This window comes from Phyllostomus hastatus, unplaced genomic scaffold, assembly GCF_019186645.2.
Source record: "Phyllostomus hastatus isolate PE091 unplaced genomic scaffold, TTU_PhHast_1.1 phas_contig_148, whole genome shotgun sequence".
In the NCBI taxonomy this organism is placed as follows: Eukaryota; Metazoa; Chordata; class Mammalia; order Chiroptera; family Phyllostomidae; genus Phyllostomus; species Phyllostomus hastatus.
Window position 1 is genome coordinate 22974436 of NW_025333607.1, and position 22824 is coordinate 22997259.

At 69.9% G+C, this 22824-nt stretch overlaps 2 protein-coding genes across 3 annotated transcripts in view; both read right to left on the bottom strand.

Moving 5' to 3' along the window:
* CACNA1S (calcium voltage-gated channel subunit alpha1 S) overlaps nt 1-16347 on the bottom strand; it is a 37428-nt gene extending 21081 nt beyond the window's left edge. Inside the window, exons 1-14 of one of the 2 annotated variants that reach the window (XM_045860040.1) lie at nt 16087-16347; nt 14549-14654; nt 10348-10487; nt 9457-9599; nt 9135-9287; nt 8743-8948; nt 7061-7164; nt 6198-6343; nt 5704-5785; nt 3596-3756; nt 2901-3126; nt 2046-2253; nt 920-1040; nt 12-126 (exon numbers count right to left, since the gene is read on the bottom strand). In XM_045860040.1, the coding sequence (XP_045715996.1) occupies nt 12-126; nt 920-1040; nt 2046-2253; nt 2901-3126; nt 3596-3756; nt 5704-5785; nt 6198-6343; nt 7061-7164; nt 8743-8948; nt 9135-9287; nt 9457-9599; nt 10348-10487; nt 14549-14654; nt 16087-16238 (2063 nt within the window). In that variant the 5' untranslated portion in view covers nt 16239-16347. The remainder of the gene's footprint in view (nt 1-11; nt 127-919; nt 1041-2045; nt 2254-2900; nt 3127-3595; nt 3757-5703; nt 5786-6197; nt 6344-7060; nt 7165-8742; nt 8949-9134; nt 9288-9456; nt 9600-10347; nt 10488-14548; nt 14655-16086) is intronic. The other variant, XM_045860032.1, reaches the window with a different exon arrangement.
* Nucleotides 16348-17778: 1431 nt separating this feature from the next.
* On the bottom strand, nt 17779-18288 carry ASCL5 (achaete-scute family bHLH transcription factor 5). Its single transcript, XM_045859488.1, has one exon. The coding sequence runs from the start codon at nt 18286-18288 to the stop codon at nt 17779-17781; it is 510 nt and encodes a 169-aa protein (XP_045715444.1).
* Nucleotides 18289-22824: the final 4536 nt, after the last annotated feature.

Consider the following 22824-nt stretch of genomic DNA (forward strand, 5'->3'; position numbering starts at 1 on the left):
ACGGCATTCACCTGGACATCTTCCTGCGCTTCCTCTCCTCGGCCTTGGCCTTCTGGGCGGAGGTCAGGCTCTCGGCCTCGGCCAGGTTGTCCACCGCGATCGCCAGGAAGACGTTGAGCAGGATGTCTGGGGGCGGCCAGCTAAGGGGCGGGGCTGCGGGTGGGAGGGGCTCCGGTGCGCCCCGCCCCCTCCCTGGTGGGGTCGCTGGACACCCTCTGGCTGGAGTTCCCCCTCAGGAGGGCTTGGGCCCGGGGACACGGGCATCCGCGGGAAGCCTCCTGCCCCGCGTGCCCAGAGAGGGCCTGGCTCCCCTCTGGCCCCGAGCACGACCCCGTTCCTGCCCAGGCTGAGCCCAGCTCCTCCTCGCCGGACACGCAAGAGCTCAAGGGTCGGGGGTCCCCTCCCTGCCCCTGCTCGTGCTATCCAGTCCCGCGGGACAGGCGTCTGACAGGGCACCGCGGGCCCCCTCTGCCCGCCGGCCTCGCCCTCCCAGTCTGCCCGCTTACTGCTAGCTCTGCCCAGGCTCCTGCTGCCTGGTGCCCTGCCTCTCCCCATGCCTCCCCCTGCCTCCCCCTGCCTCCCCCTGCCTCTCCCCCTGCCTCCCCCCTACCCGCCCCCTGCCTCCCCCTGCCTCCCCCTGCCTCCCCCCTACCTGCCCCCTGCCTCTGCCCCAGGCTGGCTCTTCCCGGCTCCTCCCCCGAGCCCTGCCCTCCTGCCATCCTCCCCTGCAGCCTGACTGTCTGGAGGGAGGGGCCACTCCCGCAAGGGCACTTGCCCTTGGCCCTGTGCTGTCTCCCTCCTCCCCCCAGGAGCCCGGGAGCTGCCCTCCGGCCAGAAGGCCTGGCGCCCAGCCAGGGGGCACCCTTCCACCCCCCGTTTAAGCCCCTCCCCCCGCTCTTCCCTGCACCTGCAGGGATACAGTTGCCAGAGACGAAGAGGATGATGAAGTAAATGCACACGAGCATGCCGGGGTAGGAGGGCCCGCCGTAGGCCATGATGCCGTTGTACATCACCGAGTTCCAGTCCTCCCCCGTCAGGACCTGGGGGACAGGTGGGGGCGGGGGCGGGGCAGGGACTGAGGTTCTGCCCCCGCCGCCAGACCTTCCTCCCCTCCACCCCTTGCCGGGACCAGAGGTCCCTGCTCTACTCCCCCCTGCACGCCCTGCAAAGAGCGGAGATCCTATCACTGGCTTCCAGGGCCCCGGAGTGTGACTGTCACCGAGCGGGGCCGCTGCTTCCCCGAGCTCTGTCCCCAACTGCACGGTGTGCACCCGGGCCTCCTGCCCCCCACCCCCGACCTCCAGAAAGGGCGCGAGGAGTTAACTGCCGTCCAAGACACTGCGGCCGCCCAGCCAGGGGTGAACGGGAGACAGAGGAGCCCTGCCTTGGGCCGGCCGACTGTCACCGTCACGCACTGCCCCTCCCCTGCCCCCTGGGGGTGCTCCTCTCGGGGCCCGCACAGCGGAGGGGAGTGCCTCGGTCTGCACGGGGCAGCCCCCCCAGTGTGCTGCTCCTCTCGGGGCGCCCCGGTCCCGCTCCCTGGGGCGGCTTCCCATGCGCGCCGGCTGAGCATGCCTGCGGAGTGGGGGGCGATGGTGTGTGCTTCCCGGGGGACGCACGGCCGTGGGGGGGGGGACGCACGGCCGTGGGGGCGGGGGGGACGCACGGCCGTGGGGGGGGGGACGCACGGCCGTGGGGCGGGGGGGGGGACGCACGGCCGTGGGGCAGGGGGGCCCACCCGGCCCGGCTTGGCACTCAGAGGCGGCAGCGGCACAGACAGACCAACAGGCGCCTGGACTCCCAGCCCCCCCCAACTCCATTCATTTACAAGCTGCCGTCCGCCTGGGGGCCAGCGCCCTGCGGGGCACCAGGGGCGGGCACCCAGGACGAGCTGGGCACAGCTCCTCGCTCAGGAGCGTGGAGGGGGCAGACGAGCAACTGTCACGATGGAGAGCGCCACGGGGGCACGAGGGAGCCTGCGGAGGGACCTCGGCCTCAAACCCGCAGGCCCCGGGGGGCTCCCTGGAGGAACCGCGGGCACCCACCTGGAAGACGCTGATGAGGGCCTGCGGGAAGCTGTCGAAGTTGCTGCGCCGCACCTCCGTGTCCTCGAAGTCGTACCTGCCGCCGAAGAGCTGCATGCCCAGCAGCGCGAAGATGACGATGAAGAGGAAGAGCAGCAGCAGCAGCGAGGCGATGGAGCGGATGGAGTTGAGCAGGGAGGCCACCAGGTTGCTCAGCGACGTCCAGTACCTGCCGGGGGCGGTCGAGAGGTGGAGGGGCGGCCCTTCCCTCGGGTGTCCCCGGGCTGGCTGGCTGGGCTGGGGGACGGCGGGGGCGGGGGCGCAGCCTGGAAGGGGCGGCCCCGGGGCGCGGTGCCTTCCGCTCTTTCCTTCCCTCGCGGCACGCGTCTTCCGTGCCATTTCACGCCCGTTTGCTGCCTGACTTCTGGTCCCACCGCGGCGCTCTCCACCCACGGAGGTGAGGACCACCCTGGTCCACGTGCCCTGGCCCCCTGCCTTGCATGGCACCCGGCTGGGCGGGGGCGGGGCGGGGGCACTCCGTCAGCCTCGCAAGTCCCCGCCCCCTCTCCTTCCCGCCCTCCCCGGCCCCGCCCACTCCCTGTTAGCCACGCCCAGCCCCTTTCCCTCCCCCTCTCCTCTTCCCTCGGCCACCCTCTCCTTTCCCTGCTCCCTCCCTCGGTCCCACGCCCCCCTTCCCGCCCTAAGGCCAGGGGAGGAGGTAGGAAGGAAGGGGAGGAGTGTGGTCCAAGGAGGGGGCCGGACTTTTTCTCTTGCAGAGACGGGGGTGCCTTTGCGGGAGCCGGAGGACCCCAGACCGCTGAGACGGACGTGGGCTGGCCAGGGTGGGGCGCGCGCCGCCCGCCCCCCCCCCCTCACTTGGTGATCTTGAAGATGCGCAGCAGGCGGATGCAGCGCAGCACGGAGATGCCCAGGGGGCTCATGGCGCCCGACTCCACCAGCAGGAGCTCCAGGACGCCGCTGCACACCACGAAGCAGTCGAAGCGGTTGAAGACGGACATGAAGTACTGGCGCGGCCCCAGCCCGTACATCTTCATCAGCATCTCCGCGGCGAAGAGCGCCAGCAGCACGCGGTTGGCCACGTCTGGGGGCGCAGCGCGGGCTGAGCCGGGCGCCCGGGCCCCCGCCCCATCTCCGGGCCGCCACCTGCCCCTCCCCGCGCCCCCTCCCCGGTTATTCGTTCGCCTCTGTCTCTGCCTCGGGCTAAGCGCGCTCCCGAGTGGGTGTTCGTTCTCTCCGCGCTGCACCGAGAGGTCCTTTCCCGCGCCTCACGGAGAGCACGTGGGCAACGCGGACGTGGTGAAACATCGTGGGGTCGGGAGCTCGGACCCCTAGACGAGGGGCACGCTTTATGCCCGGTGCCAGCGGGAAGGGTCTGCACAGACCCCCGCGCACATGCGTGGGGGTCTCCCAAAGCGCTGCTGTTACCGCCCGGGAGGGAGGTCCCACCCGCCCGCACTTTCTAGAAACCCACGTCGTCAGTATCGGACCGGCCTCCTCTGCCACCCCCTCGCCACCGCCGCCTGGCCTCCCCGCCCCCACCGCCGGCTCGCCTTGCAGGTGGGTCAGCCACTCGGGCTGGTGGTGGTGCTCCGAGGCCACGGACAGCGTGTTCAGGGCCACGATGAGGATCACCAGCCAGTAGAAGGCTCGGGACTTGACGGCGTCGTGGCACTTCCAGCGGAGGACGCGGTTCCACCGCCGCCAGTGTCGCCTGGGGGGGGCAGAGCAGGGGGAGGGCGGGGCGCTGCCTTCTCCGAGCCCCGGCTTCCCGCACGGCTTCCCGCAGACCCTGGCCGGGCCGCCACACGGGTCCGACCGCCCCTCCCCCCCGGCCACGTGAGCGGCGGAGCCGCAGCGGCGGCATGAGACCTCTGTTCCTCCTGGCCGTGCGCTCCCTCCTTCAAAGGAGAGCGGCCGCGGTGCCCGCGGCAGAGGACACAATGCAGCGCTGGACGCAGTGCCCGGTGCGGAGTGGGGCGCCACACTTCCTGTCCTGGCAGGGCTGGCCCTGGGTGCCCATGGGTGCCCCTGGGTGCCCCTGGGTGCCACGGTGTGCCCCTCACAGGAGGGCTTCTTTAGCAAGTCGACGGCATGGTGGGGCGGGGGGCCGCCAGCCAGGCGCCTGGACTGTGGGGGCTTTTGGGAGAGCACGTGGGCCGTGCACACCCCGGGCTGCCGCCTGTGCACCTCTGACCCAGCAGGTCCTGGGCGGGGGCTTTCCAGCAGAAACACTCCCACTGTGGCCAAACTGCTCCCCGCGGGGAGTCAGTTCTCCAGCCCAGACCTGAAAGCGTCACTCCGGCTGTGACCCTCAGTCTGCACACCGGGAGACGTCCCTAAGCAGCACCGAGTGCCCGCACCGTGGGCGGGCCACTTTACAGTGTTGCTAAGTGCCCTGACTGGGGAACGTGTCCAAAGTCACGCCAGAAGGAGGCGTGGGAGCGGCGGAGCCACCTGTAGGCTGGGCTGGGAGGGGTGTCAGGTGCACGGCACTGCGAGAAGGGGCCAATCGGAAAACTGCGTGGGGCTCCGCCACCGGCCAGGCCATGGAGACCGCAGGGAGCGCGGTGGTTGCCGGGGTGAGGGGCGGGGGGGTGAGTGGGGCAGTGAGACTGCCCTGTGTGCTGAGACAGTGGGGGCACAGGTCGTGCCCCCCCACCCAGAGGGTGTCCAGCACCAGGAGCGCCCCTCCCGGCAGCTGCGGACGCTGGGGGACGGTGACGTGTGGGTGCAGGTTCATTTTGGGACCAAATGCACCGTCTTGTGGGGGCGTTGAGAGTGGGAGGGCTGTGTCTGGGTGGGCCGTGAGGGAGATGGCAACTCCCCGCACCTTCTGCTCACTTCTGCTGTGAGCCTGAAGCTACTCGTAAGAAATGTCTCAGTTACAACGACCAGAGACGTGTGTGTGACGTCGGCCTCCGGGGCTCATTCTGAGTTGCAGACGTGAGCGGCTAATTCGCGCCTGGCTCACCTCCTTCTCCGACCACCTGGCAGCCCCCCCCCCAGGTGCCGGGCCCCGCCCTCGGCCCTGAAGCGACAGTAACTATGTAGATAACCCCGCAGTGGGAGAGTCCCCAACGAAACCCGGGAACCCCGCTCTGTGTGCGTGTGAGTGTGTCTGTGTGTGTGTGTGTGTGTGCGTGTGAGTGTGCGTGTGCATGTGTGTGCATGTGTGTGAGAGCGAGAGCGAGAGGAACACATGGAGCGGCCTCGGGGATGCTGCTGTTACCGTGGTTACCTCTGCGCAGGGGGAGGGGCCTCCACCTTCCCTTGGGCGTGTTTCTCGGTGGTGTGGTCTCTCGCCACCTCGGTGACGTCGGAATTAGGGACAGACAGCAGCCACCCAGACCGCCACACGTCCTCTGGGGACGAAGGCACGACGGGGCCAGCCCCCACCCCACGAAGCTCTGTGGTGCCTCGCTCTCCGGGTGCACACCCGTGCCTCCCCGGCCGAGGCTCTGGGGCCAGCCCACTGCCCCACCCACGCCACCCTGGTCCTCGGGCGGCAGCAGTCCGTAAACGGGGAACCCTCCGGGGGGCTACGGGACTGGGGCGGCGGCCCTGAGGCACCCGGAGGGAGGGGGTGGGGCTGTGACGAGTGTCTCGGGGCGGGGGGGGAGGCCCGGGGCTCAGGGCCTGGCGGCGGGCAGACACTCACACAAACTGGATGAGCTTGTTCAGGCCCTCGATCTCGTACAGGCTCTCAGTGTCCGAGCCCCCTTCGTCTAGCGACAGCTTCCCTGGGGACGAGAGAGCCTCGGTAGGCCGGCCCCCCGGGCCCTGAGTGGCTAGACACACCCAGAAAGGGCCATGGACTGGGGTGGCCCTGGCACGGCAGGCCCTGGGGGGCCTGGGTGCCCCTGCCTTCCCAGGACCAGGTTGCCAGGAGCACAGGAGGGGCATGGGTGGACAGGGGATGGGCAGGCGGGCGGGGCCGTGTGCCCCGGGAGGGCGCTGACCCACAGTAGGCCAGCGTTCGGAGCTGCGAGGCCTCGGACCTCTCGCTCACCTCCCGGGGCCTCGGTTCCCTCGCCTGCACCGCGCAATGCTGCTGCGCCTGCTCCATGGGCCGCCCGGGCTGGCGGGGGCTCCAGGGCGGGGGTGCCCCCCCGGGAGGGGAGCTGGGGCAGATGGGGGGGCCCCGGCCCGAACCTTCTCTCAGGTCCTCCACGTCCATGACCTCGCCCTGCGTGATCCAGCTCATGTAGCCCCGGAGGTCCTCCTCCAGCTGCTGCTTCTCCCGGAGCTTCTGGAAGGTTCCCCTGGACTTGGCCTTCTCCCGCTCTTTGGTGAACTCGCTGTGGCGGGGCAGGGAGGACAGGAGGGAGGAGAGGGTGGGCAGCGTGGGGAGGACTGAGCTTCTCGAAGACGGACAGAGCCCAGTCTGTGGCTAGTGCGCCCCCGCCCCGTGGCCCAGCTGGCCCCCAGGGTGCAGGTGCCCTTCCCGGGGGCTGAGGGGCGGCTCTCCCTGCCCCTCCCTGCCCCCCTCCAGGAGCCCTTGGGAATGCTCGGCCTCCCTCCTCATGTCTTCCTGTCCCCCCCCTCAGTTCCTCCCACCTCGCCTTGGGGGGCACCAGGGGTCAGTGACCAGACAGTCCGTGGCCCGAACAGAATCAGCCATGGGCACTCCAGCTTCCCAGGGAGTGCTCCTGGGCCTCGAAAGAACAAGGTGACAAGAAAGGGCCCGAGGGTCAGGAAGGGACCCTCAGGCCACCGAGCAGGGTAGAAAGGACCCCCCGGCACAGCTGGGGACTCGTGGCCCCTTTGGTGCCGAGCCCGGGCACGGCTGGGGCCGGCAGGCTGGGGATGCGGAGGGGCAGAAGGAGGCTCGAAGGGAAGGGAGGACAAGGAAAGATGGAAGGGTTCCCGCCTGCAGCCTCTGTCTCTCCCTTGCCAGCCAGGGAGCAGGCCCTTGGCTGCAGGGGGCGCAGGAACGTGGGGACAGCCAGTCACCTCTCCCCGCCCTGTGCCTCCTCCCGCTCCCTCTCCTCCCAGCTGCCTTTGGGCTTCCTTACCCGCTCAGGACACCCAGCACCAGGTTGAGGATGAAGAAGGACCCCAGCAGAATGAGGGTGACAAAGTAGATCCAGGGCCACTCGTTCCCGATGGCGTCGTTGACCTGGAGGGACAGAGGGGTGAGTCTGACCCCCTGACTGAGGGGCCCACTCCACCGACCCTGGGGGACAAGGAGACAGGCTGGCTGGGCCGTGGTGGGGGCGGGGGACTTTTTCTCCCCTGAACACCTAGGACCTCTCTCGGGGGGGTGCCTGCTGACCCTCTACTTGGCCCAGGTGACGCTGACCCATTTTTCCCTCCAGCGGGCCACCTCCCTGGCCTGACTCTCTCATGGAGTCCACCTCCGCCTGGTTTTCTTACAGTCAAACGTTTTCAACGCAGAAGAAGCAGTGAGGGGTCTCAGCCTGAGCCGGTCCCGCGGCCTCGTGACCATCACACGTGACCCGAGACAATCAGCGTCCGGGGGCACAGTAATGCGCCCTGGGTCCCTGTAGCAGAGCTGAGGCCACACAGGGGACTGCCCTTCCAAGTGGTGAGTGATTTGCTTCCATGGTAGGAGCTCCCAAGAACTGTTCATAGGAATCCTCCACACCCGCAAAGCGTTTGACACGTTACAGTGTTTCCCCCACCGTTACTATGTTTCCCTCACCGTTACAATGTTTCCCCCGCTGTTATAACGTTTCCCCCACCGTTACAATGTTTCTCCCACCATTATGTCCCCCCCACTGTTATAATGTTTCCCCGCTGTTATAATGTTTCCCCCACCGTTACTATGTTTTTCCCACTGTTACAATGTTTCCCCCACTATTACTATGTTTCCCCCACTGTTACAATATTTCTCCCACCGTTACAATGTTTTCCCCACTGTTACTATGTTTTCCCCACTATTACTATGTTTCCCCAGCTGTTACAATGTTTCCCCCACCATTACTATGTTTCCCATACGTTATAATGTTTTCCCCACTGTTACAATGTTTCTCCCACTGGCAGCTCACGCTGCTGCAGCTTCAGCATGGGAGCTGGACGGACTAGAGTTCTTAATTCTGTTGCTCATGAGCTCCGATTCTGTGAGCAAGTTACTGAACCTCCCTGAGCCTCAATTTCCCCATCTGTGGAATGGGAACGATGCCTCCCATTGTGAGGCGATTAAACAGGAAGTGCAGCCTAGCTCTCAGTAACACCACGTAAACAGCAGACGCCACACGAAGGTTTCCATGGCATCGGCTGCGGGCCGCTCTGCCGGGATGAAGCGGATCCTCCCACTCCCTGTCGGTGCTGCCCGAGGACGTGGGCAGCACTCTCCTGTCACGGACGAGGAGACTCACGGCCAGTGTTTATCACTCGGGCAAGCAGTCCCGCCCAGTGGCCAGGAGAGAGACTCAGAGGGCCTGTCGCCCCCCCAGGGGGTCTGAGACTCCGGGCCCCAAGGAGTGAGTGACACCAGCCAGGCCTAGGGACGAGGTAGGAGGGGGAACCGGGGCCACACCCGCAGCTCCTGGCTCCTGCTCCCCTGCTCCTCGCGCGTGCTGCACAGGTAGGCGCCACACTGGGGGTGTCTCCAGGGCGCTGGGACACACGCCTGGGGCCCAGAGTTCCCCAGGGAAGAGCCACAGGAGGCGGGGCCGCCTCTCCCCCCCCAGCCCAGAGGACGGGAGATGTGCGGGCGGTGCCGCCAACCCACCCAGTACAGGACCTCGGTCCAGCCCTCCATGGTGATGCACTGGTACACGGTGAGCATGGAGAAGCCGAAGTTGTCAAAGTGCGTGATGCCGTGGTTGGGCCCCGGCCAGCCGCCACGGCACTCGCTGCCATTGATGGTGCAGGGGCGGCCCGAGCCAGTCCTGGCGCAGGGGGACGGCTTCTCGTTCTCCACCGTGGCCACAACGTCTGCGGGCAGGAGGACCAGACAGCGGGAGACGGTGGGCGGTGACAGCAGAAACGCTGCTGGCGTCTTTCCCAAGGCCAGCGGTGGTGGCCGGCAGGGACCCAGCATGCACTGCTCCACAGCAGGGTGGCCCCCCCCACCCCGGAGTTGTGGGGGCGCCTCTGCTCCCGCCCGGCCCGGGGGCTCACCGGTCCCGATGAAGTAGCACGTCTTGTGCATCTTGCCCTTGAAGAGCTCCAGGCCGATGATGGCGTAGATGATGACCATGAAGAGGACCAGCAGGGCGATGTGGAACAGCGGCAGCATGGCCTTGAAGATGGAGTTGAGGACCACCTGCAGGCCTGCAGCGGGGGCGGGCGGGGAGGAGCGAGGGAGGGTCAGCGCCCCGGGGTCCCCTCCCGCTCTCCCCACCCTGGGCAGCCTCTGGGACACCAGGGCGGGAGGAGGACCCAGAGCTGGGCCGGGGAGCAGGCTGGGCGGGGGTGGGGGCGAGGGGACGCTGCCACCCACTGGGCACCCCGGACACCAGCCGCAGGGGCCTGAGCACGCGGAAGGCTCTCAGGGCCTTGACGTCCAGGCCGGCGCCCTTGCTGCTCAGCGGGGCCGTGTTGCTCTGGATGACGTTGACCTGCTCCAGGATCACCGTGAAGACCCTGGGGGGGGGGCGGAGAGGGCCCAGCGGTCAGATGAGCACTGTCCTGGGGACCCCGTGTCCCCCTTGCGCTCAGGGCACCCGAGGGGAAACCCGAGGGGAGACTGCCCACGGCAGCACCGGGACGTGGTGAACAGTCAACAGAGCGTGCGGTGCCCTGAAGGGCCACGTGGTGGGGAGGCGGGCACCTCTGGGGCTGGGACACCCTGGGTCTGGGACACCCTGGGTCTGGGTCCGGCCCGGCCCCTGGGGAGCAGTGTGACCTTGGGCAAGAGCCGGGCTCCCCGGGGCCTCAGCTTCCTTGAGGGGAGAGAGCAGCCGGTGATGGGGGCGGGGGGACTGCCGGAGACGTCTCAGCACGGCGCGCAGCAACGGCCTGCTGGAGGCCGCCGCTGCAAGGACGGGGCTGTTCTTACCCTTTGCCTTAGGGGCTGCCCTGGGGCCCCCGAGGTTATGGGCTGGAGACGGAACCCCCAGGACCTCAGACTGACTGTGTTTGGAGACGGGGGTGGCACAAGTGACTAGACGGTCCGGGGGGGAAACAGGCAGCCAGTGGAGCCGCACGCGTCCTCGCCGGGGCAGGCGGGGTGTGACCGGCCAGGCAGAGCGTCCTCTCGGGCCCCCCCCCCGAGGCGGCCCCCCGCCCCGTGCACGGAGGGGGTTCTGTCCTGCCCTGGGGTGCTGGCGGTGGCGGTGGCAGGCACAGGCCCCCGAGGGCCCCCGAGGCCCTCCCGCCCTCTGGGCCTCACCCCAGGAAGACGATGATGAAGTCAAGCGCGTTCCAGCCGCTGCGCAGGTAGGCGTCCTGGTGGAAGAGGAAGCCGTAGGCGATGATCTTCATGGCGGCTTCCACCGAGAAGACGACGAGGAAGAAGTACTCCAGCTTCTCCTGCGGGAGGGGGCCGTCACGCCTCACGCCGCTCCCTGAGCCCACCTTCGCCCCTGGGCCCCACCCCCTGCACCCTGGCCCTCGGCGCCCCGAGTCCCGGGCACCTGCCTGGAGCCCCCCGCCCACGGGCTCCGCACTCCCTGCAGGTGCCCCCTCACCGAGTCCGTCGCTGGCCGCCAGCTCGGTCCGAGCCTGCGCGGACACTTGGGCCCCTTCCCCTGGTTCGCACTCACCCCTCGCTAAGACCCCAGACCCAGTTCCACCCTCCTCGCCCTCCGTCTCGCCCTTGGAAACACAGACCCTGTGCCGGTTGGGGGCCATGCAGGTTTACTGCTCTTCTTCTGCAGGCAGCCCCCCCCACCCAGCCCCACCCCCAGGCCCGGCACCATCAGGCAGGGGAGGGGCCGGGGGTTCACCAGCTCCACCTGTCGAGGTGCCTTCCTGGCTCCCCCAGGCCCCCCCCCCGCAGCCTGATCCTCTGTCACCCCGTCCGTGTCCCGGTCACCCTCCCCCACCTGGGGTGCCCCCTGGGCATGGGCAGGGGCCCCGTTCCTGCACAGGGCAGGCTCCCCGGGGCCCGATCCCACGAGAAGGGCGGGGAGCAGGTGGAGCCCAACAAGGTGCTGCAGCCCCAGGGGCCCTGCAGGACGGGGTGGGGCTGTGCAGGGGGCAGAGGGGCGGACACAGTGGCCGGCCTCTCGGCCAGCCCTGTGCATGGGAGAGCGGCCTGCACCTGCGGCCGCCTGTCCTGCCGCCACCCAGAGCGAGGCTGTCCCTGTCCACGGTCCACAGACGGGTCGCCCAGGGTCCTCGCCCGTCAGCTGCAAGGCCCAGCTCCGTGGGTCGCACGACCCGGGGCCCCTCCGGCCTGGGCTCCTGGTCTCACAGGGACGTGTGTCCCAGACGTTGAGGAAGGGCTGGCCTGGGCACCCAAGGGAGACCTGGCTGCCCCTCCAAGGTCCACGTCATCAGCGTCCCCAAAACGTGCCCCCAGGGTTGCCACTGGCGGGCGGGGGCTGTCGCTGTGCACCGAACGCCTCTCGCCAGCTCTGGGCCTGACCTGCCCCGAAGCCCCCAGGAGAGTGAGCTCCCTCTTTGCAGAACGGAGGTGGCGGAAACCGCCTGCGCCCTTCAGGGGCGTGTTCACCATCGCCGGCGCCCTCGAAGGCGCCGTGACCCCCAGGCCCGTGGGGCCGCTCCCCTGCCAGCCCCCTGTCCACTGGTTCTCACGGGGCTGTGGACGGGCCACATCCGGGGCCTGTCCTACCCCGATCTCATCTCACTCGCCCTGACATGTCCCCACCCCCGGACCCGCTTGTCCCCAGGCGTCCCTGTCTCCGCTGGGGGCACCCAGCGTCTGTTGGGACCCAGCACCCCCCAGCTATGCTTCCTCCTCGCCAGTGAGGGGAGCTGGGCTCAGAGGGGCGGTGGGCGCCCGGGCTGCCGGGCCCCGGCCCACCCGGGCCACGGAGCTGGCCGCGCTCCTGGTGAGCCAGTCTGTGTGGCTCCGGGCGCACCGCCCAGCCCCCGGGGCCCGGACCTCTGTCCCCATGTCCACCGCAGCCGCCAGGTCTGGAAGATGACCCTGGCAGGGGTGAGGGAAGATGCTATCTTTAGCTGGTGAACTCTCGCCCCACCGACTGGTCTAGGCCAGTCCGGGCGGGTCCATCCTGCCTCCCACCCCGGGTCCGAGCTCCGCGGGGCCTCGGCTGGGGCCGGGAGTGCAGCGAAGGAAAGAAACGAAGGTCTCCTGAGCCCCGCCCGAGCTCCAGGCGGACTTGAGGCCGGCACTCGAGGACAAGCCCATGCTGCCCGGGAGATTCTGCGGTCCTCGTGCGCAGAGGGGGGGGCCGGGGCTCAGGGAGGGCGTCGAGCTGCCAGCGAAGGGCCAGCTCCGGGCAGCTGGTCCAGCTGGAAACCCTGTGCCTCCCCAGTGACGGCCCCAGTGACGGCCCCGCTGGGCCGAGGGCTCACCCTCAGGGAGCGAGGGCTCTGGGGTAGGGGTGGCAGGGCCCACGGGGGCGCGGGCAGCATCAGGTGGGGTCTCAGGTCATTCTGCCGGGCCCCTGCCGGGTGGCCGGGCTCCCTGCCCGCACCCCCGCGGGCCCTGGTTCTCCGTCTGATGGTCAAGGCCGGAGCCGCGGCAGGCCGTCTCGGGCACATTCCTGACCCTATAAAAAGACAGCCACCCTGCCTGCCAGAGGCTTATGCTGCCGCCTCCCGAGGACCGGGCAGCAACCCGAACCCCAGGAATGTCCCAGAGGCCTCGCCCCGTCTGCAGGAGCCACTGCGAAGCCAGCCCCCCACCCCTGGACGGCACCAAGGCCCCCTGCCACCAGAAATCACCCGCAACCTGGGAACCCGGCAGACGGGGGGCACCACGTCCCCGAGGTGTCACAGTGGAGGGTGACCTGGCCGGCCCGGCCGAGGGCTGTCCCATCACTAACTCCCGGGGCTTCTCAGCCCCAGCCCCGGTCACGTTCAGGCCGGGCGGCTCTTTGTGCGCGGGAGGGGGGTCCCGCACATCATGCGGTGCTCGCGGCCTCCCTGGGCCCCACCCACCGGAAGCCAGTTGCACCTGCCGCCCCCCCCACCCCCGGTCCTCCTGAGCCCCCTGCTAGAGCTGTCTGTGGGCCGGAGCAGCACCTGCCCCCCTGGGCCGACCAGCCGGGGACAGCCCGTCCGAGAGATGGTGTCATCGCCTGGAAACACGTCCTCTCCCCGGGACCTGTCCCCCTCTCCCTGGAGTCCCAGGTCGGGGAACCCTAGCCGCGTCTAAGGCAACGTGCGCGGGACCCCAGGACACGTTTAGGGCCTTCGTTCTGTTTCCAGATGGAAAACGGCTGCGGGGTGGCTGAACTCCCTCCCGGAGGGCAGACCCTTTTCAGAGGGGTCAGCTTCTCCGGGGGTGACCTGGAACCCAAATCTGAAACCCTGAAGGGTGGGTGGGCCCGGGGTATGGTCCTGGACCAGGGGCCTGGACCTCGTCCCTCCCAGACTCAGGACGAGGGAGGAGCCCGCTGTGAAGGCGAGGGGGCGGGGCTCTGAGACTCACCTCCCTGCCAGTAGTTTGTGTGGCCCCGGCCCCGCCCACAGCTGCCCCACCCTCCTGCCCAGCCCAGGAGCGAGCCGGAGCTCCCCACGTACAGCCCAGCCTACGCAGGAGCCCACCCACCTGGGACGGATTCCCCGGAATCCTGGGAACCACGCGAAGAGGGCCAGGTAACTTCTTTCCCCCAAACTCCGCCCCCCTCCCCCCCGGCGAGGTGGGGCAGGGACAAGCCCGTTGAGATGCGTGCCCCTTGTCCCCAACCCTCGGGACCACGGCTCCCAGGGGCGTCCCCTGGAAGTCCTCAAGCCCTCATTCCGGGGGCAGGGCTGGGAGTCACCGGCCTGCACGGGAGACCCCCCAAGGGGGCGCCCGTGCGGTGTCCCTGGGCCCTGCATCGCCGCCCCCCCCCCGGCTCTCTGAGCCTCAGTTTCCTCGTCTGTGACGCCACCCCCCACAGGGGACTAAGACGGACCGTGGAGGGAGTGTTCAGCGCTGAGCCCGGCACCCAGTACGGACCCTGTAGACGGGAAGTGCTCTTACTGGCTCCGGGTGGGTGGGCCCTTTAAATCAAGTCTCCACCGTCTCCCCCATAAAGCCGGGGGGCGGATTGAAGGCAGGGACCCGGTTCTGGACAGTCCTTCCCGCCCCGGCCTGTTCCGGTTCCCTCGCGGGTTGTGCCTTCTGCCTGCGGTCCTCGACGGGCCGGCCAGGAAGGGGAGCGCGGTGGGGACGGGGTTCTCCGGGAAGGGGGGTGGGCGCTCAGCCCCCTGAGCCTGGGTGTCCGCGCCTGTCACTCGACACTGTGCCGGGGACCCAGGAAGGCGCCCGGGCCCGGTGACACTCCCGAGGGCATGGGCCGGCCCCTCACAGAGCCCAGAGGCGCGGAGGAGCCGCTGGCCAGCCCTGCCCTGCGGGCGGTTTGGGGGTGTCTGCATCCTTGGGGGCGAGGGCTGCAGCCCCGTGCCCCCCAGCCTGGCGCAGACCGCGGGCGGGGGAGGGCGCCTCTTACCAGGCCCACGTTCAGCCTGTTGTTGTCGTCCTCCGGCATGGGCAGGTACACGGCCAGCGCCGCGCAGTTGGCGAAGATGGTGAGGAGGATGAGGGTCTCGAAGGGTCTGGCGCCGGGGTTAAGGAGAGCCCTCTCGTGAGGCGCGGCTTCGCGGGGTGAGGGGCAGAAGGGCGCCCGGGAGGGAGGGCCGAGTTCTCGGGCGGCGGGGAGGGGCCCGGGCTCCCCTGGGGGGCAGGGAACCTCCCTCCCGCGCTCTGAGGCCGCCAAGCGCTGGCTCGGGCCGAGGCCCAGCAGCTTCCAGGGCCAGGGAGCCTCAAGGCCCCACGCCCACCCCACGCCCGCCTCACCTGCCCTCTGCCCAGGAGCCCTGGCCTTCTGAGGTTCCGGCCAGACAACCTGGGGGGGGGCCCCCTGGGGGAAATGGGGCTGACGGGGGACAGGCGAGGGGCCTGCAGAGCAGGACCTGGACGAGGGTCAGTGGGGAGAGATCCCCCAGTGTCCCAGAGCCCGAGGAGGGCGTGGGTGACCACCGGCTGGACCAGCACCCTCCGAGCCACACACAGCCCCCCGCCCCCGCATGGCCGTCTTCTGGGGCGGCCCAGGCCAAGCCAGGGCAGGCGGCATTGAGGGAAAGGGGGTAGAGAGAGTGGGGGGCTCAGCTGGAACCCTGTTCCCCAGGAGCTGCAGGAGCAGAGGCCTGGGAAGGGAGGTCCAGAGGGCAGAGGCCAGGGGAGATTCCTGCCCCCCCGACTCCGCGGGGGCAGGGCCGGGGGACCGCCAGCTGGGGCTGGATGGGGGAGCCATGACCCAAACGACTCCAACCCGGCCCCCGTTTTCCCTGCCCAGCTCCTCACCCCCTGTCCTCGGGAGCAGCTGGAGGGAGGCCACGCCCAGGACCCCCAGAGGGGCTCTGCTTTCAGATGCGCCTGCTCTTCTCCGCTGGCCCGAGGAGGCCGGCCTCCCCCACCTGCCTCCTCCCTCCTCCCCCAAGCAGCCCCCATGCCCGCGGGACTCTCCCCCCCAGAGTGCAGAGCCCCAGCTGCAGGCCCTGAACCCAGGTGGGGTCTGAGCTCGGTGGGTGGCCAGGCCGGCGGCCCATCCTCCACGCCCGTCCCTCCACCCCACCCCAGCGCCTGCCTCTCCCCACTCTCCCCCCCCCATCCAGGGGAAGGTTTGCTTGCAGCCCCCCTCCGCCCCCGCTTTGTTCTCCTCCACCCTATACAGGAATGAGGCCGGGGAGTCCCGAGGTGACGTGGACCTGGGCGCACATGCCCAGGAACCCCTGGCCCGGCCCCAGCGGTCAGTGGACATCTTGGGTAGGGGGGTCACCAGGACCTGGCCGCCCACTCGGGCCTCAGAAACGCCCCCCCCAAGTCTTCTCCTCCTCCCTCCCGGCCGAGGGCTGCGTTCCCGCAGACCTCTGCAGCGCTGCCGTCCCATCTCCGAGTCCCCCCCCACCCCCGGCCCCCGTGCGCGTGGCCCGTGGCCGGCCCGTCCCTGCGTCGTGGCACGCGCCGCCCGCCCGGCCTGGAGGATACTTCCACTCCACGACGCTGATGCAGGCCTTCCTCAGCGGGTTCTCCAGGGTCAGGCAGAGCAGGGCCCGGGGGGGCCTGGGCAGGGCCTCGGGGGCCGGCTTCTTGGATGGCTTCTTCCTGAGGCCCTCATCCTGGGGCGAGGGCGGCTCCATGCTGCCGGCGGCCCGGGTTCCTCCCTCCTGCTGCCCGCCCCGCGGCCTCTCCTGCCCGCGTCCCCTGTGCCCTGGCCCAGGGGACTGGCCGGGGCGTCGGCAGGGCCCGGCCGCCTGCTGGGCGGGCGGGGGTGGGGCTGAGGATTACTGTCGGAGTAAAATTAGCCCCTCAGGCCGGGCAGCTGTCACTCCGTCGCAGCCGGGCAGTGACATCCCGAAGTGTGCCGGGGAGGGTGGGGGCGGGGCGGTGGGAGGCACCGGGGCCTGGGGTGGGCAGTGGGAGACGGGAGGGAGGTTCGTGGCTGGGCAAGACCCTCGGCGTGGACCCCCAACTACGGACTGGCTCCCTCATGCCAAGATTAGCTCCACCGCCCCCAGCCTCACGGTGCCCCCAGTCCAGAAAAGGTGCTGGGTGGCCCGCTGGGCACAGTTCACAGCCCACAGCCCTCCCTCCTCAGCACTGGCTGCTACCGGGCCAGGGCCCCTCCCCATGCTCCCTGCCCCCCCACCCCACCCCCCGGTCAGGGAAGTGAAACCCGCAGGCAGGGCAGGAGGCTCCCAGGACAGTCGGCACCTGCCACCCCGGGGCGCCCTGTCTGCTTTGTGTCCCCTCCCCGGCTGCTGCGAGGGTCCAGTGCCTTCTCTCTGGGGCTCTGGCCCCCCGGAGCCGGCAGGGTACCCGCCCGGCCCCTGGTAAGTGGGGGCGGAGCACGCCCCGCCCAGCTCGCAGCCCAGAGGGAGTGGGGATGAGAGAGAGACTCGGGGGGCGTGAGGGCGGACCACAGTCCAGGAGTCACATGCTCAACGCACATTTTATTTCGTCGCTGGGCTCGGAAGGTGCCGGTAAACCCATGCGGTGCCACCGCCCACACAGGCAGGCAGCCGAGGGGGACACCAGTCCTCGCCCGGCCCGGCAGGGGAGAGGCTGGGAAGCCAGGGAAAGGCCCCTGGGGAGCAGAGGGCCCGCGGATCGCCTCGGTCAGGGAGGCTAGAGAGCGCCCCCGCGGGGACAGGGCCGGGTTGCAAACAGGCTTCCAAAGAGGACGCTGGCGTCTGAGGCCCTCTGGTGGCGAGTCGGACAGGGCGCATCCAGGCGGAAGCGCAGCCCTCCTCCCGCGGACTCGCAGACCCAGGGCTCCGCCTGCGGCCTGGGGACGCCGGAGGACGCCGCGGCCGGCTGCGCACAGCCAGGATCTGGGCCCCGGCTTTCCCCAGCGCGGGGCTGCAGCTGGACGGGAGCCAGTCCCGCGGGCGACCATCCTGGGCCGTTCTCTTGCGGCCTGTGGGACAGCGTGGAGAGCACTGGCGCTTCCCCAGGCCGGCGCCCCGCTGCGCCCACCAAGCTCCTGGGCACGTGTTGGCCCCTCGAGTTCCTGCCCCGCACGTCGGTCCAGCTGCTGAGGAGGAAGTCAGCCGCGGGGCAGGGAAGGAGGGGACGCAGACGCGGAGCGCTCGCCCTTCGGAGTGGCTGCTGCGCCGCCTCGCTGTGACCCCGCAGTCACGGGCGCCTCCGGCAGTGGGGCGGCCCTGCGAACTCCGATCACTGGCTGGATTCCTCCGACTCCAAGCCCGGCGAGGAGGAGAAGCGGGGGCCCTCGGGTGGCGGGGCGTCGCCGGGGCGCTCGGGCCGGGGACCGTCGGGCGCGGCGCGCAGCAGCTCCTGCAGGTGCCGGATGTAGCGGATGGCGGCGCGCAGCGTCTCCACTTTGCTCAGGCGCCGCTCGGCCAGCGCGCCGGGCAGGTGGCCGCGGAGGCGCGCGTAGCCCTCGTTGACGCAGCGCACGCGGTGCCGCTCGCGCTCGTTGCGCTTGTGGACGAAGGCGGGCTCGAACGCGCAGTCGTAGCCCCCGAGGGCGCCGGGCCCGGGTGCGCAGGGGAACAGGCCGGCGTAGGCGGCGGCGGGGCCGGGGAACAGCAGGAAGGGCATGGCGCCCGGGGGCTCGGCGGGCAGGGGCGCGGGCCGGGGAGGGGGCGCCGTCCCCAGCTGCATGCCGCCAGGGGGCGCCGCGGGCGCCCGGTCCATCAGCGCCCGGCAGAAGTGACTGTTCATGGCGCCGCGGGGGGCCGCGCCCACAGCCAGGCGCTCCCGGAATCGCCCCTGCTCGGGGTCTGTGCGTCCCCACCGCGGGGACGAGTCACATCGCCAGCAGCAGCTCTGGGGTTCCAGGACTGGTTAGGGTTGCTCTTCGCTCTGTGGGGTGCCTTCCGCGGCCCCCCTAACGGGCGCCATCGCTGCGGACTCTGGCGGCACCGGGCAGAGGCTCCTAGCGCATGGGCTCCAGTCCATCCGGGAGAGGCGGGACTCCGGGTGCTCGATCTCCTCTGCCGCCCATGGGCACCTGCCTTGCCAGCAGCCAGGCGTGCTGGAGCCGCAGCGCTGGGGCCTGGGTCCTCCCGCCTAGGAGACCCCAGGCCGCCTGGGGGGGGGGATGCAAGGGCAGGAACCGACTGCTCCCCTTAGGGCCGCGCCAGCTCCGCAGAGGGTCCCCGGAAGGGTCCTAGAGCAGAGAGTGGACAGACACGTCAGTCAGAAAGGCCCGCAGGGATGGGCCCCGTGTCACCCGCCTCCCAAGGGGATGTGGGCTTTGGGGTGGGCAGGGCGCCCGCCTGCTGAAGAAGGACACCGAGAGGTGCTGCGGCCCCAGGGGCGGCCTCCGTCCTGGGGGACTGAGCCCCACTCCTCAGACGCGGGGAAGGGAACCCCTCCCAGGAGGGCGCTGGTCCATGAGAATCCAACAAGAAAAAATATGCCCGAAACCCCCGTGGGGCCTGGCTTCAGACGAGTGCCAGCGACGGCACGTCCTCCGAGGGTGGGGACGAGTCTCATCGCTGACACCTCCCGGGGCCTTCCATCCAAAGACCACAGCAGCTCCGGGACCACCACAGCCGGCCTCGGGGTCTCACGAGGCACGAAAGGACATGGGCGTTTGCACACGAGGTTGGGACTCTGAGGGCCCGCTCTGTGCCAGGCGGAGGGACATCACCGAGCCCCCACACCCCACGCGGACTTGCACACCAGCCGTCTGCAGGCCCCGGAGTGTCTGCCCCAGGGTGGCCGAGTGCAGAGCTGGGCCCGGCTCCGGGCACGCGCAGACGCTGCAGAAACTTGTGGAAGAGCCAGGAGAAGCCGGGCAGAACGGCGCGCTTGCAGCCGGGGTCCCACCCGCCTTCCCCGGACTCCGGGAAGCTTGGCCAGCGCTGGATGTACTGTCCACCACCCTCATCACTGCTGCACCCCAGGAAAGCGACGAGGAACCCCCTTGTCTGTGCTCAGAAAAACTCAGTAGCAGCGCCCCCCCCCCACACACAAACCACCCGTGCAGAACCCAGACAGGACCCCATCCAGCCTCTGGACGGGGCGGAGACTGCGGGAGACAGAGCCGCCGTGTGCCCACGGGAAGCGACGGCAGCCGCAGGTGTGGAGAATGCCGGGTCCTGCCCTCCCCATGGTGGACCTTTCCCCTCCCTGTCGTCCCCACCCCTGGGGACCGTGGGAGTCCCCAGGTCTTCGGGGAAATGCAGGTGGCACCTATAGGAGTGCAGTTACTGGTGTCTGGGATTGTCGGTGAGGCAGGCACAGCCACGGGAAGGGCTCCTGGAGGCGCTGAGGCTCCGGGTCGTGGCTGCGAAAGACCCCGGGCAGCAAGGGCTGCCCCGTGCGGCCCTGGGCACGGCACAGGCATGTGCGTCCAGATGCTGCGCACGGACACACCTGTCCTGGAGGACGTCCAGAGGAAAGTCCCACCCACTCGGCCCTGGCTTTCTCGTCTCAGGCCCGGCTGGGCTGGGCTCCCGGGGGACGGCCTCGGGGCTGTCCCGGTGCGGCTACGCTGCCAGCGCTCACCCACATGCCGGGCTCCCGTCTCAGCCTCTCAGCCACGGACAGCGCCCCCGGCTTACAGACGAGGGGACGGAGGCTCAGAGAGGGACGGCCACTTGCCCAGGGTGGCACAGCTGCTACGGGGCAGAGTTGAGGGTCACCTCCAGGCCTTTGGGCTCCTGCGTACCCGCGAGAGAGGGAAAAGCTGGACTGACCTTCAGAAAGGGACCTGCGGGCTCGGGGGCCACCGAGAACCGGGAATCCGCCATCCGGGACCAGAGAACTCAGTAGCCTGCCACCCAGGCTTCCTCCTCGTCGGGCAGGGTCCTGAACGCCCGCGGGCACACACACACACGCGCACACACACACGCACGCACGGCCGTGCAATCCTCACTGCCCGCAGGGACTGGCACTCCCCTTATTCCACAGACGGGAAAGCAGAGGCACAGAGAGGCACAGCAAGCTTCCCAAGGTCACACAGCCGACGACGAATGGTGAACTTGGGCTTCGGGGGAAACCGGGACACTCCCTGGGGCCGGCGGGCTCGCCGCCCCCTGCAGGACGAGTCCGCCTCCACAGCCCGGAGCGCGAGTGAAGCCGAGACGTGAGGGAGGGAGAAAGGCGGTCCAGGCGGGCTCTCTCCCTGGTCCGGAAGGCCGTTTTCCTGGGGATCAGTGTCTCCAGGAGAAAGCCCCTGGGCTCATGGGATGGCGGGACTGTGAGGTGTCCGGGGTCCCGCGCCACCCCGGGTCCAGAGGCTCCGCGGGTGGGGAGCGATGCCCCCGTCACCAGGCTCTGGGGACACGGCACCTCCTCGGAGCGAACTGACGCTGCTTTGTCCGCTCGGTGCGTCCCACGCGGGGTGTCCCGACGAGGAGGTGTCTCCTGTCCCACTCCACTGGGGGGGGGGAGCTGGGCCCCCGAGAGCCTGCACGTGTGGCCACTGGGACAGTGGCTCCGGCTCCTCGCGTCCCCACCGCAGGCCCCTGTCCTGGCGGCTGCGGTCCTGGCGGCCCCCCGGGCAGGCGGTCTCTCACCAGCTCGCCCCGCCCTTCGCCCCTGCATGCGGTCCCCCACGTTTCAGAGGGAACAGGTGTTTTTCGCAGAAACTCAGCTGGTGACTGGGGACTCAGGCCAGCGGAAGGGGCTTCGGACCCTGGCTTTGCCCCGCCCAGCTCCAGGGCCGTGAGCGAGCCAGTCTTCTGTCCTGTGTGTGTGTGGGAGGGGGGCCAGCGCCACACTTCCTTCTGCAGTCACCGCGCCGTGCGGGGAGACCAGGGCTGAAACACCCGTGCTGGGGCGGGCCGGTGCCCAGCGACCACCGCTGGGGCTGGGGCTGGGGCCGGGCCAGGGGGCCCCTGGCTCTGTCTGGTCCCCCGCAAACTCTCTGGGCGTGTGCAGCCAGACCCCTCTGGGTCTGGGCTTGGCTTCCAGGGAGACTGCTGTTGCTGCACAAACCGGATCCCCTCAAGGGAACGCCCCGCCCCCCCGTTACAGATGGGGAAACTGAGGCTCAGAGAGCTTCCGAGAGCTCAGGTGAGCTCCTAGCAGACAGCAGGGTTTAAAAGCAACAAGCGTGCCCACAGAGACCTTGCTCTGGTCCGGACACTCACCTGGGCTTGCGTGCCGCCCACGACAGGGCTCCGGGGAGGACGCGGTGGCGGCTGACCCTGTACCGGGGTCGGGGCAGGGACCCAAACAAACACAGGCCCGAGGACACCCAGCTGCTCGGGGACGGGGCTGGGCCCTGACCCCCGCAGTGGGCGCTGGAGCCTGCGCCCCCACCCCACAGCCTCCCGGGGCCCCCAGCAGCCCAGTGCTCCGGGACCCCAGCCTCCCTTCCAGGGAAACCCCCAGCCGGCACCCCCCCCCCTGCCCAGGGAAAGCCCGGCTTTGCCTCTGGGGGGTGTCAGGCGTCTGGCCAAGCCCAGAGTCCGGGGGCAGAACCACAGAAGCACCCTTGCAGCCCTGCACCCCCCCCCCCCCAGCCAGCGGGAGGCGGCCTGCGTCCCTGCCTCTGCGGAGGGAGGTGGCCGGGGACAAAGCTCCCAGGGAGCGTGCTCCTGGCCCGTGTTCCCCGGCCGCCGCCGCCTGGACGCGGTTACCTCCTGGGTGGGCGCCTCCAGCACAGCGGCCCGCGGCCCGTGGGCTTCCAGCGGGGGCAGAGGGGCCCCCGTGCCGCCCACCTGCCCCGGCGTCTCGCAGCTTCTGCCCAGCTCCCCGCCACGGCACCGGGATCCAGGTACGCTTTACCTGACGGGGCTTCAAGTGGGACACACCCAGAAGGGGAGGGAGGAGGGCGGAGGGGGATCGGCTGGAGGAGGAGAGAGGGCCACTCCTGGCCTGCTGTGATTGGCCGCCCGCGCCCTGGCAAGGGCAGGTGGAGATGCCCCAGGGCGCCGCCCTGCCCGGTGGGCTCCCAGGGCCGATGGCCGCCTGCAGGGCAGGAAGACACGGGGTGGGGGGGCACACCTCTCTCTGACTTCGGGGGTCGGGGGCTGTCAGGTGGCCCCTGGGCAGGACCGGGCGCAGGAGGCTGTCATGTGTGGGTACACTGGGTGTGGGGCTGCAGACCCTTGGCCCCACGGCACCAGCAGAAGGAAGACCCCCGCTCAGCTCCCTTCACCCCCTGAGGCCCCCGGGGAGCCTGGGCCGGAGTCGGCCGTCAGGGGTCACTCCACGGGGACCTGAACCGCCACGGTGGCACCGGGACCCTCCAAAGCCGCCGCAGCCCGAGGGCACGCGCTGTCAGGCTGCGTTCTCTTT